The 18,873-nt window shown below is 37.1% G+C and overlaps 1 protein-coding gene across 39 annotated transcripts in view; it reads left to right on the top strand.

Annotated features, from left to right (window-relative positions):
• Positions 1–18,873, top strand: part of CLASP2 (cytoplasmic linker associated protein 2) — a 205,160-nt gene that overhangs the window by 31,773 nt on the left and 154,514 nt on the right. For 28 of the 39 annotated variants that reach the window (XM_021071582.1, XM_021071594.1, XM_021071595.1 and 25 more), the window contains exon 7: positions 9,018–9,088. In XM_021071582.1, the coding sequence (XP_020927241.1) occupies positions 9,018–9,088 (71 nt within the window). Of the gene's footprint in view, positions 1–9,017; positions 9,089–14,748; positions 15,486–18,873 lie in introns of those variants that run through there. The other 11 variants (XM_021071601.1, XM_021071600.1, XM_021071610.1 and 8 more) reach the window with 8 other exon arrangements.

The following is an 18,873-nucleotide window of genomic DNA, read 5'->3' as shown; positions in this document are numbered from 1 at the left end:
TCTCTCCTTCCCAAAATGAATCAAAATCCTGACTTCTATTACCAGACCTTAGTTTTGCCTGTGTTTGAATTTTATGTAAATGGAGTCATATAATATGCACTTAGGTGTCTTGCTTCTTTCTTTTAACATTGTCTTTTTAAGATTCATTTTTATTGTTGGATCCAGCTCTAGTTGTTCACTTTCATTACCTTATAGTTTCCCTTTGTGTGAGCAGGCCATATTTTATGAATCCGTACTATCAATGAACTTTTGAGTTGTTTCTTATTTGTAGCTTTTATGAGTAATCCTGTTAGAAACACTCTTATCCATGTCTTTTGCTATACTTATGTATTTGTTTGCTTGGAATTTTTTTTTAAACTTTTTTGAAGTATAGTTGCTTTACAAAGTTGTGTTAATCTTGGGATGTATTTGAGTGAATCTTCTGGGCTGTAAGTTACATTCACCTGCTAGTTGATATTCACAGTTTTCAGCGTAGTTTTACCATTAATACTCTCAAACTGTTCACAGCTCCCATTATTCTACATTTTTGCTGATATTTTGCATTATTCTAATTTTTAAAATTTTATGTTTCTGGTTCATGTGTGGTCATTATGATTATAATTTGCATTTTTCAGATTACTAATAAAGAAGAGCACCATTTCATGTATCTGTTAGCTGTTTGGATATGTTCTGTTGAAGTGTCTTTTCAGATTTCTCATCCATTTTAAAAAATCGAATGGTCTGTCATTTAAAAAAATGATTAATAGGACTTTTTAAAACATATTCTGGATACAAGCCCATTTTCACTGTCCATATGTTTTAGATATCTTATCCCAGCCTATTACTTGACTTTTTACTTTCTTTCTTTTTTTTTTTTTTTTACAGTAGGTATAAAAGTTTATTTATTTAAATTCTCCTAAAATATAAAAAACCGGATGGTTTCCTGAATTACAGCTTTTGGCAGTAATAAAGGTCATAACAAAGAACAATAAGCCCCAACTTTCTGTAGCAGCTTTTATTTTCCCCTAAAAAGAGAGTCCGTTTTCCTACAGAGACATTCATTTAGATGAGACATACATCAGGTTTTTTCTAAAGAGCCAAAGCTCACATAATTCCCATAACTGAACATGTGAATTACAACAAGAAGAATGCATTAACTTAAACAATCCAGGTCTTTTCAAATCCTGAAGAGTCCCTGGTTTCTGTGACGGGGGAGAATTTGACTAGAACATCCTTGAATGAAAATCTGGGCAAATATGCTCTAAGTCTTCATCTTCTGGTCTGTAATTCTTTAACATATTGTAAGACTGCTTATTCAAATCAAATTATGTGATAACAAGACGTGAGCGTGTTCTATAAAAGTTTGCTTTAGAAAATCCTTAAATAAACTTAATTTGCTAACTTTCTATTTATTATCTATATATTTCTTTGTTTCACCTGTCTCCTTTTCTTTCCACAAATTCCCAAGGACAGTCCCTAAAAAAAGTAGTAGTCCTATTGTTTGGTTGGAGGTGAATTTATCCCAACAATCTTCAGGTCTGTGGATGTCCAGAGTGTAAATCCGAGGCTAATTGAGGCCAGTACGTAATTCTTTTCATTAGCAGGTAGGTGATGACAAGAAGTAGGGATGATGCTTCAAGAGCTATGCTATAGTGATTCACATACAGAAGAACACCCAATGCCAAGGTCAGCTGTGCTCCGAGAAAAACAAGATTGAAGAGTTGAAATGTCTCCAGCAGCTGTTGGGCGACTTGCTGTTCTTTTAACCTTCTTATAGTAGTCCTGGTCCCACATGTCCATTAATAATACAGCCTGTTCCACACATAAGAACAGTTCTAGGAGTTCCCGTTATGGCTCAGTGGTTAACGAATCCGACTAGGAACCATGAGGTTGAGGGTTCGATCCCTGGCCTTGCTCATTGGGTTAACAATCCGGCGTTGCCGTGAGCTGTGTGTAGGTCACAGACACGGCTTGGATCTGGCATTGCTGTGACTCTGGTGTAGGCCGGTGGCTACAGCTCCAATTCAACCCCTAGCCTGGGAACCTCCATATGCCGCGGGAGCAGCCCTCATAAAAAGGCAGGAAGACAAAAAAAGAACAGCTCCAGTGCCAAAGAGAGATATATATGTACCAATCTGGAAAACAACCTGGTTCAGCTGCCAAACCAGTGCTCTAGGTACATGGCAGATATAGCAACCAGATTCCTGTGGGCATGAGGCACAGGTAGAGCTGCAGAGGGTGGGGCGCCAAGTTCATGACCTCTGATGACAGACTCAGCCATTAGCTCGTGTTGCCCGCATAGGGCTGAGGGCCACCAGTCCATGCATGGAGGCACCGGCCACACATGCCCAGGCCCAGGAGCAGCCACGTGAACCCTACAGCCACGCCTGCATCCTAGCCCGCAGGGCCCAGGTGAGCCCTGCACCACTGGCTCCTAGCCTGGCACTTGGGAGAGCCTTTTTACTTTTTTGATAATGTCTTGATATACATATATATATATATATATTTTTTTTTTTTTTTTTTGGGCCTCACCGGCGGCATATGGAAGTTCCCAGGCTAAGGGTCGAATCAGAAGTGTAGCCGTCAGCATACACCACAGCAACAGCAACAGAGGATCCGAGCTGCGTCTGTGACCTACACCACAGCTCAGGGCAAAGCCAGATCTTTAACCCAGTGAGTGAGGCCAGGGATCAAACCAGCAACCTCTTGGTTACTAGTTGGATTGGTTTCAATGTGCATATTTTCTTAATTATAATGTAGTTCTTAGTCATTTCTTTCATGATTGGACATTTCTGTGCCCAGTTGAAGACCCTAATGTCGTGGAGACATTCTCTGAAATTTTATTCACATTTTGATTTATTGACCTCATGAGGATTTTTGGTAAATGGTGTAAGATAAGTGTTCGGTTACATTTTTTTTTTTTTCACATGGATCTCCATTTGACTCAGAACCACTTGTTGTAAACACCTTTTTTCAGTTTTTGCCTTTGTTATAAATCGTCCACATATATTGCTTAACAATTTTTTGTATTTGTGCTCAAAGTGAGATTGGCCTATAATTCTCCTTTTTCCTTAAGTTATATTTTGTAAGTAATTTTAGTTATTAGAGGCAATCCCTATTTGATTTTTTTCCTCTCATCAGAATCAGCTCGTAGACGTTTTATCATATGTGGATAGTTTATGCTTTTCTGTTTTTTCTGAAATAAGCCAGTGATTTATAATCTTGTCCATTTTTATTATGGTTTTCCCTCCTCTGAACAACTAGCCGCTTGGCAGATGAGGGCTCTGAGGTCCAGAGTAGTAGCAGCTGGTTGGTGAGAAGCTGAAGGCTTCCTGACCCCCAGTCCATAGTTCTTTCTTCTGTGCTGTGCTTGTGCCTCTCTACAATGCTTCTCTCCAGGAGGTAGGAAATAGGAAGGACTCTGAGTGGGTACATGGTATGGTGAGCTTTGCTTTTCAGGGTGCAGTATTTCTTTTTTTTTTTTTTTTTTGTCTTTTTGTCTTTTGTATGATTGTTGTTGTTGCTATGTCTTGGCTCCCGCGGCATATTCTATGAAAGCCACTTTTTACAGATTATCGTCGCCCTAAACACTCGCGCAACGCATGAGCAAGGGAGGATAACCCGCACCTTTGTTCTAGTGGATTCGTACCATGCCCACGGGAACTCCTATTTCTATCTTTACATTGGCCTCATATTTTTAGATTGTATATGATTTCAGAATACTGGGTATATTTATATTGAAAAGTTTTAAAACTTCTTTAAGGTAAAATAGAATGAATTTTGGTGTACCCATTTCTTCAGATGATTGTTCCACTGTTTCCTTGTTTCTATCAACATTTTTTTTTTTTCTTTTAGGGCTACACCCATGGCATATGGGGTTTCCCAGGCTAGGGGTCAAATCAGAGCTGTAGCTGCTGGCCTATGCCCCAGCCACAGCAATGCCAGATCTGAGCCACGTCTGCAACCTACACCACAACTCACAGCAACGCCGATCCTTAACCCAAGTGAGGCCAGAGATCAAACCCATAGGCTCATAGTTCCTAGTCAGATTGGTCTCTGCTGCGCCATGACAGGAACTCCCTTTCTACCAATGTCTGTTCTCAAGTGACTTTATACTAAATAGTCTTTGAAATCTGTATATATACACTATATATAGTTTATGAAAACTATAAAACATATAGACTATATATATATATTAATATCTATATATTAATCAGAGTGGTCCTATTCTTTTTTTTTTAATTTTTTTTTGCTTTTTAGGGCGTACTTACGGCACATGGAGGTTCCCAGGCTAGGGGTCAAATTGGAGCTACAGCTGCCAGCCTACACCACAGCCACAGCAACGCAGGATCTGACCTACACCTTCAGCGCACACCACAGCTCACAGCAATGTCAGGTCCTTAACCCACTGAGCAAGGCCAGGGATGGAACCCACAACCTCATGGTTCCTAGTCAGATTCATTTCCACCACACCATAACGGGAACTCCAAAAACTGTATGTATATAAACTATATATAGTTTATGAAAACTATAAAATATAGAAACTGTATAAATATGTTTATATATATTAATCAGAGTGGTCCTATTCTAACTTTAGTTTTCAGAAAGAATATTTCTGCCTCTCAAATGCTGCCCTCTTTGTGGTTTCCAAATTTCTCGTTGGATACAGTTTAAAGTTCTGTTTCACCTACCCTCATGTTTATATAGAAAACATTCTTCTTTGGAGTTCCCATCGTGGCTCAGTGGTTAACAAATCTGACTAGGAACCATGAGATTGTGGGTTTGATCCCTGGCCTTGCTCAATGGGTTAAGGATCCAGTGTTGCTGTGAGCTATGGTGTAGGTCACAGATGCGGCTCAGATCCCACGTTGCTGTGGCTCTGGCATAGGCCAGTGGCTCCAGCTCCAATTAGACCCCTAGCCTGGGAACCTCCATATGCTGCAGGAGTGGCCCTAGAAAAGGCAAAAAGACAAAAAAAACCCACATTCTTCTTTGTTAAACAACCAAACTTAAGTATAATTCATAAATCCATTGAATCAAATCAGTTAAAGCTAATAATATACAAAAAATTTTTTCTTTGTCAGCTATTTTTTAAAAAGATAAAGCTCTGGCAGTATGGTACCATCATAACACTGGACATTATAGCTCACCGGAAAAGAAACTCTTAGATTAAATTTATGGTCCATTGATTTTCATCAAAGGTAACAACAGCACTCAGCACTCAGTGGGGAAAGAATTAGTCTTTTCAGAGTTCCTGTCATGGCTCAGTGGTAATGAACCCAACCAGTATCCATGAGGATGCAGGTTTGATCCCTGGCCTTGCTCATTGGGTTAAGAATTGAGCATTGCCATGAGCTGTGGTGTAGGTCACAGCTGAGATTTGGCATTACTGTGGCTGTGGTATAGGCCGGCAGCTACAGCTCCGATTCAACCCCTAGCCTGGGAACTTCCATACGCTGAAGGTGCGGCCTTAAAAAGACAAAAAAAAAAAAAGGGTTTTCAATCAGTGGTGCTTGTAGATTTCCACATGTAATGGAATAAAATTGAACTTCTTTCTCATTCCACATCCCAAAATTAACTCAAAATGGATCATAGAACTACATGCAAAATGATAAAACTTGTAGAAAGTGCTAGGCAATGGTTCCTTCTATATAATACCAAAAGGATAAGCAACCAAAGGGAAAAAAATAGATAAATTTTCATTCATCAAAATTAAAAATTGCGTTTTTTTCAAGGTACACCATCAGTAAATCAGAAAGACCCACATAATGGGAAAAATATTGCAAATCATACATCTGTTAAAAGATTGATGTCCTGAGGATATAAAGAAAGTATAAAAAACTGTTACAACTCAACAGTGAAAGGATGGATAATCCAGTATAAAAAAACATACAAAGGACTTGAATAGACATTCAAGGAAAATACACAAGTTGCCAGTGAGCACGTGAGAAAAGATACTCCTCATCATTAGCCATCAGACAAATACAAGTTAAAACTGTAATGAGATGCTACTTCACATCTACTAGGATGGCTAAAACCAAATGACTGACAATAATATGTGTTGATAAGGATGTAGGACAGTTAGAACTTTGATGCATAGCTGATGGGAATGTAAAGTGGTGTAGCAACTTTGGAAAACAGTTTGCAGTTCCTCAAAATGTTAACCGTAAGAGTTCCCGCCATGGCACAGTGGGTTAAGAGTCTGACTACAGCAGCTCAAGTCACTGGTGGTGGGCATTTGATCCCCAGCCTGGCGCAGTGGGTTAAAGGATCTGGTGTTGCTACAGCTGTGGTGTAGGTCACAGCTGTGGCCCAGATTCCGTTCCTTCCCTTAAACTTCCATATACCATGGGTGTGGCCCATTAAAAAAAAAAAATGTTAAACATAGAGTTACCATATGACCCAGCAGTTCTACCCTTAGTTATATACCTAAGAAATGAAAACATATATCCATGCAAAAGCCTATCTGTACACAGGTGTTCATAAGAGCACTGTGAATATACATAGTAACTAAAAAAAATCAAAATACCTCACCTCCTCTCGTGTGTAAGCTAATGGATAAACAAAATATGATATATCCTTACAATGAACTATTATTTGGCCATAAATAGGAATGACTGATATTTGCTACAGCATAAATGAGCCTAGTGAAAGAAACCAGCTATGAAAGACTACATGTTGAATGACTTGACTTATATGAAATGATTTATGGCAAATCTCTAGAAAGGAAGTTAGGAAAAAAAAAAGAAAGGAAGTCAGATTAGTGACTCTATAGGACTGAGGAAATTTGGGGAAATGGGAGTGACTGTTAATGGGTACAGGGTTATTTTTTGGGATGATAATGATGTTTTAGAATTGTGCACAACTCTGGCTTTAAATTAAAAGCCATTGAATTGTATGCACACTCTAAAGAGGTGAATTGTATGGGATGACTTTTATCTCAATAATAGGCTGTTATACAAAAAAAGATAAGGTCTGAGATACCTAATTGTCTCTTTCATGTTGTACCTGTGGTTTGTTATGATTCCAACTTAAATATGGACTTTGGATAGAGTCACTTCTCCAATTCTAAACTAGTACTTTACGGGTCTCTATCTTTATCCTGCATCAGAGCCTTCCAGAGCTTTACAGGCTTCTTTTCTTTTCTTTGGCCTCCTAAATTGTGTGCATAATCCTTTAGACATTCCAGCCTCTTTTGTATTTGCCTTCCATTGAATTTCCTTATTTTTTTCTTCCTTAATTAGTTAAATATCCTAGTCTCTTCTTTCTGCTCTCACATTGTTTCTTTCCTCCTTTTCCATTATGAATAAACTTGTTTTTCTAAATAGCTATATTATTATTTTATCATAGCTTTTTATTATTTCTTCTACCTTTCTTTCTCCTTGTTACTGTTATACTTGCCACGTATTTCAGTTGACCCATCTTCCTGTTAAAGCTGCCTACATCTCCATTCCCTGGGATAATTTTATCTGTCCCACCTCAATCCCTTACCAATCCTCTTTTTCTCTCAGAGCTTTCAGCCCTTGGTTTCCTACTCCCATTTTGCTGCGAAAAGCTGAGTGTTAATTTCCTCCTTCCATATGTCTTGTTCTGCCTTTTTCCCAAAGAGCTCTCCTAAGTGCTCTCCTTTTTGTTTTGACCTTTCTGGTTTTCATTCTAATTTCAGTGTTCCCTCCCCCACCTCATCTTGTCCACACCTTGTCTCTGGGCAACCTGTTCAGCATCTGCTCAGTTCTCTATAATATAACTACTATGTAAGATGAAGAGATCTGTGTCTTTTGATTGAACGTGCCTTCCGATGTTTATTTGTTGAATTTTTATTTGTTGAATTTAATGGAAGTAAAAGATGAGATTAAGGTGTAGAAATCCCATTATAATGAATTCCTAGATGATTTTCAACCAAAAAAATTTTTTAGATTGAGGAGTATCTGCCTCCTCAGTTTACAAGGAAGAAATGACATGAGTGGACTGATGTATAACTGATTTAGAATTGAAATTATGACAGAAACATTGAGGTAAGTCAGAGAAAAACATTTGGCAATTAAAGACCTCCCCTGATCTCCAAATCATAAATTTAAGAATAAATCAGCATGATACAATATTAGAGAGTAAAAAATAGTGCTGTCAGCATGATCCCGTTTTGGTCCAAAGAAAATTTATATATAAATAAAAGGCATCAGAAAGCATATGGTTACATAAAATCTCAGGATGGTGGGATTGTGGTTTTTTCCTTTGTTCCTATTTATATTTCCTAATTTTCTTTTATGAGTGTACATTGCTTTTGTAATGAGAAACACATTTTTAACTTTAAAAAAGTGACAGCAGAAGTATAGAAAGTAATTATTCTGAATATAATATCAGAAGTGCTAATAGAATTAGTATTGAATTAAAACAGGTTAATAGGGATTATAAGATTATCAGTCATATTGGCCTCACTTTAATTTCTGACATTTTATATTTCATTATTTTTATGTTTGCCTTGAGTTTCTTGGCATGATTTTTGTGTACTTTCTAAAGATGTCTTGGTGACTGAGTGAAATTCATTATAAGTTTGGAACTAAAATGTTTTTGATGGGTTTGGAGAAATAATTTTGTAATGAAATGTGAAACTTTTGTGTGAAAGTTATCTTTTAAAATTGAAGTATAGTTGATGTACATTATGTAAGTTTTAGATATACACCATAGTGATTAACAATTTTTAAAGGTTTTATTCCATTTGTAGCTATTACAAAATACTGACTATATTCTCTCTGTTGTACAGTATATCCTTATTTATTTTATACATTTTAGTTTGTACTTCTTAATCCCTTCCCCTGCCCCTTATCTTTTCATAAACATAACCTGTGAGTGTGTAGAGTGCTGCCTCTATTTGATTGCTTCTTTCCATTGAAGAATCTCCTTTCAGTAAGTGAGTTAATTAAAAAAGAGAATTGTATAGAGCTAACTGAATCCCTGGAATTGTTTTTTCTCAGGGAGATGGTGAAGGAAATTGTTTCTATTAAATTGTATATAAAACAAAATTTATTCTTTATTCCCAGATTAGAAACGATACTTGCCAAATTTGATGAAGTACAAAATTCAGGCGGTATGATTTTGAGTGTCTGCAAAGGTAAGAATAATTAAGTTATTCCAGTTCTCAAACATTTCTAAAATTATTTAGCAAAGTTCTAGATAGACACTAAACTATACCTTCAAGTCAGTATTACATCACTGATTCAGCAGACTTGACTTCGTGACTTAAAATTTAGGATATAGTAACAAAGTATTTACATCCTGTGGATCATTATCTATCCTCTGACTCTTTTGGAATAAGTGAAAATATTAAGATTGGTTAATTGTCTAAAATGAGTCTATTCTTTTATCTAATTTTTTGTATCTTTTGCGTTGAAGGTATGATGATCCTCTTGCCCTCTATCTTCCATGCGTAAAATGTGTTTTCATTCCCAGAGGAATTATTTTACTTAGTTGTTTTTAGCAGAAATTGTAGGGTTGATTACTCTGTTACATCTATGTGTAGACAGTCAGTAACGATACTAGTAAAGAGACAAAGACTTAGAAACTTGACCAGTATAATCATTTTTTACTTTTAATTAGAATGAAATCAAGTTGGAATTCAAGGAGATTTGGTGTTGGTATCTGGCATTTATTTGCTTTTGTGGTTGCCCTCCTTTTTGTAAGATTGCTAAATGGTGTTTAGTTTTATTAGCTAGCATTTACCTAGACTTCAGTCCTTAAGTACTAATTAACCATATATGTAAATAATATATTCTGTTTCCAAAGATAGTATACATGGTTTTTCCACCTGGAAAAGTAGGTTCATATTTAAGAGAGTGTGGTTAGCTTTGTAATGTGAATGATGTTGGAGAAAAAATTTGGTGTATGAGTTGTTATAGTCAAATAGAGGAAAACTAGTTACTAATATAATTTAGTTCTTTTTCTCTGGAGTAAACCAAGATTGTGCCTTATTTGCAGGAAGGCAGATGGAGTGAGAATTTAATGTTAAAAAGATTGTGCCTACCCAATCTAAACTTAGCATAAATTGACTTCAGCACTACCAGTCCTCACCCTGATGGCCAGCTGTTTCTCACTCCTCTTCTCTGAATAGAAGGTGTTTTAAGTACCGTGTCCTTATTTTTCTAACAGTTACTTCTGTCCATTTCCAGAGGAGCCATAAGCAGCAAGAAGATGGAGAATTGCTAAAATTCTTTAAATTGAGTCTTATGTGTTTTCATACCATTTACAGTGCATTCTCATTTGTGTATTCAAGACTACATAGTTGTAACTCTAAGAAAAAAAAGGATAATGCATACTATAAATTTAATATATTTATTATTTGGATATGGTCTCTTTTGAACCTCTTATCATACTTATTTTTTGTGAGGTTATTTCTGTTACCTTCAAAATAAAGATTTTTTGTTTCCTCTTGTCTCTCCATAAACAGGGAATTTTGGAATTAGTATCTGGCATTAATTTCTCTTGGAGGGAGACTTCAGAAATCTTTTTGATTGAAGTAATACTGCAAACAGTCAAATGTGCATGTTGAAGTTTATAATATACATATTGGTGTGTAAAAATTGGTCATCATGATTTTGATGATAGTATTATGCTGTCATTGAAAAAGACTTTAATGAATTTGTTAGTAAGGAAAGGGACTAGAGAGGAAAGCTCATTTATCATGTTGGCAGATCTCAAGGCCCAAGTCTCTTTTCCCTTGTCTTTATTCTCTCCCGGTGATCTAATCCAGCCTAAAGGCTTTAAGTGGTAACTATTTGCTGATGATTCCTGAATGTGCCTTTCTAGCCCTCATTTATCTCTCTGAGCTCTACATTTGGGAGCCTGTGCTTTTGATGACATTTCTGTTAGGATGTGTAATAGATATTTCAAGCTTAAGAAGTCCAGAGTTAAACCCTATTGTCTCTTCCTTTCCCTCAAAACTGTTCTTCCCCCAGTTTACCCATTTCAGTCAGTGGTACTACCATCAGCTCAGGCTAGAATTTTTTTTTTTTTTTGGCCACCCTGTGGCATATGGAGTTCTTGGGCCAGAAGTCAGATCCAAGCCACAGTTGTGACCTGAGCCACACAGCTGTGGTAATGTGGATCCTTGACCCATTGTGCTGGGCCAGGGATCGAACCAGTGTCCCTAGAGCTCCCGAGATGCCGCCAATCCCATTGAGCCACATCAGGAACTCCTAAAAACTTTCTTGATTAGAATTTATCTCCCATTCTAACTCATCAGTCATTTCTACGTCTGAAATCCTAATATATGCCAAAGTCACTTATTTTTTTTCCATTTCTACAATCAAAACCCTATTCTAAGTCTCCTTCAGTTTTTATCTGCATTATTGTAATAGATATCTCTTTTACCCCTGGAATCTATTTTGTACTCAGATGTAAGAATGGTCTTTTTAAGATTTAGATAGGAGTTCTCGTCGTGGCGCAGTGGTTAACGAATCCGACTAGGAACCATGAGGTTGCAGGTTCAGTCCCTGCGCCTGCTCAGTGGGTTAACGATCCGGCATTGCCGTGAGCTGTGGTGTAGGTTGCAGATGCGGCTCGGATCCCTCGTTGCTGTGGCTCTGGCGTAGGCTGGCAGCTACAGCTCCGATTCGACCCCTAGCCTGGGAACCTCCATATGCCGCGGGAGCAGCCCAAGAAATGGCAAAAAGACAAAAAAAAAAAAAAAGATTTAGATAGATTGTATCACAGCAGTGAAGAAGACAAAGTTTCTGTCTCTATTCTAGTGAGAAAGGTAAATCATAAACAAGTAAACAAATAGATATCCAGAATGATTATAGTTAGTAATGGAAGAAATGTCACTATTCCTTGTTTAATGAATTTAATGAAATTAAATTATTCCTAAAATTCTTGCTTCTAAGTAAAAAGCAATTATATGAAAAAGTTATTTCTCAACTTTCCTAACTGATATTATGTTTTGTCCCAACCCAAGATGCTTTAATAATTTTCACAGGTAGAAAAATGTATCAATCCAGCACTGAAAACAAATTTTTTTTTTTTTTTTTGTCTTTTTGCTATTTCTTGGGCCGCTCCCGTGGCATATGGAGGTTCCCAGGCTAGGGGTCGAATAGGAGCTGTAGCCACCAGCCTACGCCAGAGCCACAGCAACGCAGGATCCAAGCCGCGTCTGCAACCTACACCACAGCTCACGGCAACGCCGGATCATTAACCCACTGAGCAAGGGCAGGGACCGAACCCGCAACCTCATGGTTCCTAGTCGGATTCGTTAACCACTGCGCCACGACGGGAACTCCTGAAAACAAATTTTTATAATTAGCAATTTGAAGGCAAATAAATAGTTTATGCCTAAAGTAATATAATGAAGGTTTATTTGACTCCTTTTTTATTTTTACACAATTTTTCCCCACATAATTTTCAGTCCTTTGTTGGCTCATCATTACTTAAATTTTAAATTTTTTAAATAAAATTATAGACCAGGAAAACATTTAGGGCACAACTAAGGCTCAACATGGAAACTTGTGGAAATAGTTCATGCACACAGTAGATTGAAGAGCTTTTAAAGATACCACCTCTTCTCTCTCTCACTTGGTGCACATATGCAAAGCTAGTAATTGTGAGTTCGCGCAAACATTGCATTCAGTTCAGCTTTGTTCCATCTGATAGTCTGTGACTCAAACCTATTAGAGTAAGTTAAAAATTTTAGTGTGTCTTTGCCTAAAACCATAATAATGAAATATTGCATTGCTTACAGTATATTGATTTAGAGTGTTTTGGGATAAAAAAAGTCATTTAACTAAATACACACAGACGAAACCCAAAGGATTTGTTGTAAAGGTAGTATAACTTTTTAAGAGCCACTGTAGTGGAAAGTTATCATCTAGGAGTTCTCTTGCGGCGCAGCTGGTTAAGGATCTGGCCTTATCACTGCAGCAGCTTGGGTCACTGCTGCGGCTCAGATTTGATTGCTGGCCCGGGAACTTCCACATGCCACGGATGTGCCCCCCACTCCCCAAAAGTTGTCATCTGCACAGTAATTAAGTGAAGTAAATAGTGTATGGAGATACTAAGTAACCAACTCAGTGATACCACTTTAGATAGAATAGTGGGGCAAGTCTGTCTGAAAGTTGACATTTGAATTGAGACCTGATAAGGGAGAATGAGCTACTCATTGGATACATGGTAGGAAAAATACTTTGGGCAGAGAAAACATGATCAAAAAGGCTGAGCGGTAGAAAAGGTCTTAGTATATTTGAAGAATGAAAGGAAGACCAGAGCTGGGTTGAAAGGGAGACCATATATGAAATGAAGTTGAAAAAGTAAGCAGGAACCCTGAAATTGAGGGCCTTTTAGGCCGTGGAAGGGAATATAATAGACTTCTGGAAGTAGGAAGGATTTCAGGCTGGAGAGGATTGTGGTGGAAGTGACATGGCCTAACACTATCTTAGATACATTTATTGTTAGGAAAAATAGCTTTTCTTTTTTCTTCAGTCCACCTCTTCTCCACTTATGCATGTCCTAGTATATAACTTTTCGTCTCATGCTTTTGCCTCTGATTTCTTTTATGACTGCCATATCTGTACTCTTTTTTTCATTTTATTTTTATTTATTTTATTTTTTAATAGTTATTTCCCCAATACAATTTTTTTTTCTACTGTACAGCGTCGTGACCCAGTTACACGTACATGTACACATTCTATTTTCGCACATTATTATGCTATGCTCCATCATAAGTGACTAGACATAGCTTCCAGTGCTACACAGCAGATTATCATTGCTAATCAATTCCAAAGGCAATAGCTTGTTCTACTCTTTTAAGGTTTTTTTTTTTTTCTTTTTGGCCGAGACTGGCATGCAGAAGTTCTTGGGCCAGGGATTGAACCCACACCACAGCAGTGGCATCAGATCCTCAACCGCTGCACTACAAGAGAACTCCAATTTAGGTTTTTAATTGAACTCTTTGACTTGATTTTCTAGAGCATAAGTTCCGCACACTCAGGAACACAAAATAAATTCTTTTAGCAGAGATTTGAGCATGTCAGTTAATTGGGGAATAGTAAGAAGCGCATGGCTTTTTTATTTTTGTCTTTAGGGTTTTTCAAGCCTAACTTTAATTCTTATGTTACAGAATAAGTTAGGCAGAATCTTTAAGTGCAGTGGAATTAACTCTGCTATTAGAAGGACACTAGATTTAAAATTAATCAAATCGTGGCTGAAAGAAGTTAACACCAGCCTTGCAGGAAAGAAAAGACTGAAAGTTGCAGGCCCCTTGTGATTATGGCAGGGTCTGGTGTCGTCATGGAGCTTTCTAGACAGGCTCCTAGGCTAACAGAGATGTAAACACCAACGTGTTGGTAACTGTGACTGCAAGTCTTTTTCTTTTTCACGAAAAAACTACACAATTCTGATTTGTCAAGTGTATTGTAAGGACCTAATGCAGTCTTGGCATGCAATCACTGTAAAATATTTCCCAACTTCTCTGTTTGAAAATTGTTGCTAGGAAAAAGAATTGTTTTGGGAGGCTGGCAATAAAATAAAGCATAGAAATTAGGCTTTGAAATTACCTTGCTATTTGGTGATAAGAGGCAATACGGTAACTTGCAGTCTAGTTTATAACATACCCTTTGGTGAAAAGCAAAGCAACCCTTTTCTTAGGTTGATTTACAAACATATCTGTTTGTGACCATGAGCCCCAGGGCTTTCTCGGAGCTTGACAATATGCTGATGCTTGTGCAGCTTGGATGGAGGGAGGGTGCTCCGTGTCCCTGCAGCTGCGCACTGGCTAGGTTCTGTCTCCTCCACCAGAGGCAAGCTTTGTTTCGTGCGGCCCTGCTGTCCGCACACAGAGCAGCCTTTGATGGGCTGCCTTTGACGTGATTTGTTTACGGCAGCCAGAAATGCTTCCTGCATAATGAGAACAGTTAATCATGGAAACTAGGCTATTCCTGTTTGTGCACTTCTAGCAATCTTTTGCTGTAAATATTAAAAGGTAATGACAAAAGGATGAAAACCTTTTAAAAAGGCACAAATCAGTTAATCCATCAGATCATGTGATTGCTACTGATTACATGGATATCTTTAGGGAAGCAGGAAATGATTGCTGAACACATGCCTTGTGTTTTGATGATTGCATTAAAAGTCCCCCAGTGGGATGGCATTTATTGGTTCCTAGAGCTTTTCTTACATTAAATTGCTGGCAGCCAGTACAAGGAGAAACACCATAGCCTGTATCTAACTGCCTATGTGCAGTTAAAGAATAATCTTGATCAAGCTCTGCTAGGCTCTGCTAAATAGATGAGGATTTTCAGTAAGACCCCAGACTTTTATTTTGAAATGGAGTAGCAGCTGTTGGCTATTGCGGTGCAGAGCTGCAGCGCGGCCTGGGTCACACAGTGCTCCGGGTGTCTGCAGGGTGTCTGCAGGCTGCAGGCCGAGCCCAGTGGCGCAGGCATCAAGCTGCATTTATTTGCTGTGCTGTTTGACCTCTTGGTTTGAGAGAGCTCCCTGGACTATCTGAATGGCTATGGGAGATGGTGAGTAAGATTTATTTTTCTTCTTTCGCCTGTGTTATACACTTCCTTTTAAAGTGATGATCATTTGCTGTATAAGAAATATCTTTCTCCCTAAAGAATGAAGGACACTTTGTGTGTGTGTGTGTGTACACATTCATATGTGCATGTATGCACGTGTGTGTGTACTTGTCATTTGGTATCTTTTTCTACTTGATATGTCTGTATGGGATCTGGCAAATATGACAGTTTACCTTGCCACCCTAGCAAACCCTCAGTCTTTGGTGGTGGATATAAAGGGATATAGGAAGAAACATGGAATATATGCAAAAGCTTTGAAGAGAGAGCATGGCCTTTGGAAAAATGACAGATTTGGCAGGAAGGTTTAGTTAGCTAGCTTGACATCTTTCATGTTGGATTTGACAAGTGGAATTCTGTGATGATAAAGTATGTAAAGAAGCAAAATGGCTTGCCATGGACACTGTTTTAATGGATATGCTTGTGATTTGTCAATGTCCCTAGTAAATAGTTCTCTAAAAAATGTTTAGTCTTTTATAAATACTACATAGGTATAATTTGAACAAAAATTGATTTTGCTAGTATTTTATTGTGATAAGAATAATTTGAAAACATATTTCTATAGTGCTTTATAGTCTTCCAAAGCACTTTAGTATATTTATTGTACATTAACTCCTAAGCCACAAATAACTGAAACATACAGAGTATTTTGTCATTTCCATTTCAAGATTGGGAAACTAAGGCTTGTTGAGATTTTAAGTCCCAGATCCAGGCACAGAGAGCAAACTAGAATCAGGTCTAGAGCCTCAAATGTGCATTTGGTATTGTCCTTCATATCACTTAATACTGAACATATTTCTTCGTTATTCAACCTTTTGTTAAGATGCTTTGAGGTATACTTTATAATCGCATCAACACCAGAGATGTGTGCAAAGGAGAATTTGAGGTTACTTCAAAAATGTTTTGTGTATTTTTCACTGCATTCTTAAGGAAGAATGGAGTGTATTTGGTAGTTTTAACTTTTAGCAGTTTTAGCTTTCTTTTATGACTGTATAATGACTTCCCTCTAGGGAATCTGTTCCCTTGGGATGATGAAGAATAGGGTGAAAACTTACCAAATCATGATATTAGTAAATAGTCATTTAAACTATTATGTACCTTTTAATGGAAATATGATAGTAAATCTGGTTATGCATATCATTATAGTTTATTCCAAGAATTTTCATAGGTGTTTTATTATGTCCTTATAGAAATAAATAACAGTATAATTTTGGCTTCCAATTTTTAGGGTAAAATTCATCAAAATTAGCAAGTTAAGTTTTTATATACTTAAGGGTATTGCCAAGTTTCTTTGTTTGTTATTCCTAAACCTTAATTTACAAGCAGCTCTAAATGTTACATATGATTTGGGCCATATCCAGATTTTATTTATTTTTTAAACATTATAGGTTCAGTGGCCATCAGTGTATATTAACTTCTCTTTTTCAGGAATACTAAATATGTTCGGACTGTTTAGGAATGTATTGATTTTTTTAAAAAATCAAAGTAACAATCTCTTTTAAATCTCAGAGGGTAACTTGCCTGCATATTCTCTTTTTCTTTGAAATTGAAATACTTTTCTTGGATTTTATTGATAATTAAGGTAATATACCTTTATTAAAGAATTTAAAATCTTGGAGTTCCTGTCATGGCTCAGCAGAAACAAATCTGAATAGCATCCATGAGGACGAAGGTTCAATCCCTGGCCTTGCTCAGTGGGTTAAGGATCCGGCATTGGTTTAGGTCACAGATGTGGCTCAGATCTGGCATTGCTATTGCTATGGCGTAGGCCAGCAGCTGTAGCACCAATTTGACCCCTAGCCTGGGGTCCATATGCTGCAGGTGCAGCTCTAAAAAGACAAAAAACAAAACAGAGAATTTAAAATCTTTATAGATCTTAATAGCTTCTGTAATACTCCTCTATATATTAGTCTCTCTCATATAATACACACATATACCATATTAGTATCATGTAAGACATATAACAAATGGATTTACTATTCTTAACCTTTGTTTTTTATTCTTTAATAGATAAATATCTTCTCTTTTTCAAAATTCAGACAATACAAATAAAGCAAAACTCCTCTCAAAACCACCTCCAAGCCCCAAGCCCAGGTATAGGTAGAGAGGAAAACGTTTATTAGTATGGAGTTAGTTTGTCTTTTCATACCTTTTACTCTGCCTTACAGGCACATTAAGTATCAAAATAAATGATTTTGTTTTGACTATGTTTACATAAATGTTATCAATATGTTTTTGCCATTTACTGTGTCTACTCAGTATGGCATAGTGATGTTTTTTAAATGTCATCCTTTGTAACTGTTTCATTTGTTTGAACTGTTGCATAGTACTCCATAGCATGTGTATATCATAATCATTTCTTCATTTATGGAATTTCAGATTACTTAATCACATATTTTTCTAAATAATTCTGAAATAAACACCTTTACACAAATCATGTGTGCAGGTATATATTTTTAAAAATAGTCTGAAGTAGAATTTCTGAATCAAAGGTTTTATTCATTTCAAATTGTGTTAACTACAGCTAATTTCCTTCAAAAGAGGCTTTACCACTTACATTCCCAGCAACGGTGCCTTCTATTTTGCATTCCTTTCAGTTCCCATTATTATTAGTCTTTTTTAAAATTTGTTTATCAGATTGGTGAAAAATATCCCACTTTTTGAAAAAACATCTCTGCTTTCTAATAAAGTTGATTGTTTTCATAGGTTTAGTTGTTGTTTGTATTTTCTTTTCTGAAGATTGCTTTCTGGCATCCTTAGCCAACTTTTTGGCTTTGACTTTTTTGTTTATTTGTAGTTGTTCTTTATATATTCTGTTTATTAATCCGTTATCTATTAAATACATTATATAAGCTTAACTTCAAGGCCATATGAAATATTTTATTAATGGTTTTATTTCTAGGCGTACATGGATTTGTGAAGGTCTTTTTTTTAATGGTCACACCCACAGTGCATGGAAGTTCCTGGGCCATAGATGGGCCAGGAATTGAGTCTGAGCTGAATCTTTTTAACCCACTCTGCAGGCCAGAGATTGAACCCACACCTCTCCATTGGCCAAGCCACTGCAGTCAGGTTTTTGGGGTTTTTTTTTTTCTTTCTTTTTTTTTTTTTTTTTTTTGACTTTTTTAGGGCTGCAGTAGCAGCATATGGAGGTTCCCAGGCTAGGGGTCAAATCAGAGCTGTAAGTCACTGGCCTAGGGCACAGCCACAGCAGTGCCAGATCTGAGCACCATCTGCAACCTACATCACAGCTCATGGCAATGCCAGATCCTTAACCCACTGTGAGTGAGGCCAGGGATCAAACCTGCATCCTCATGGTTTCTAGTCAGGTTCG

This window comes from Sus scrofa, chromosome 13 (genome assembly GCF_000003025.6).
Source record: "Sus scrofa isolate TJ Tabasco breed Duroc chromosome 13, Sscrofa11.1, whole genome shotgun sequence".
Taxonomy (NCBI): Eukaryota; Metazoa; Chordata; class Mammalia; order Artiodactyla; family Suidae; genus Sus; species Sus scrofa.
The sequence above is the reverse complement of the archived record's forward strand: the minus strand, read 5'-3'. Positions and strand labels throughout refer to the sequence as shown.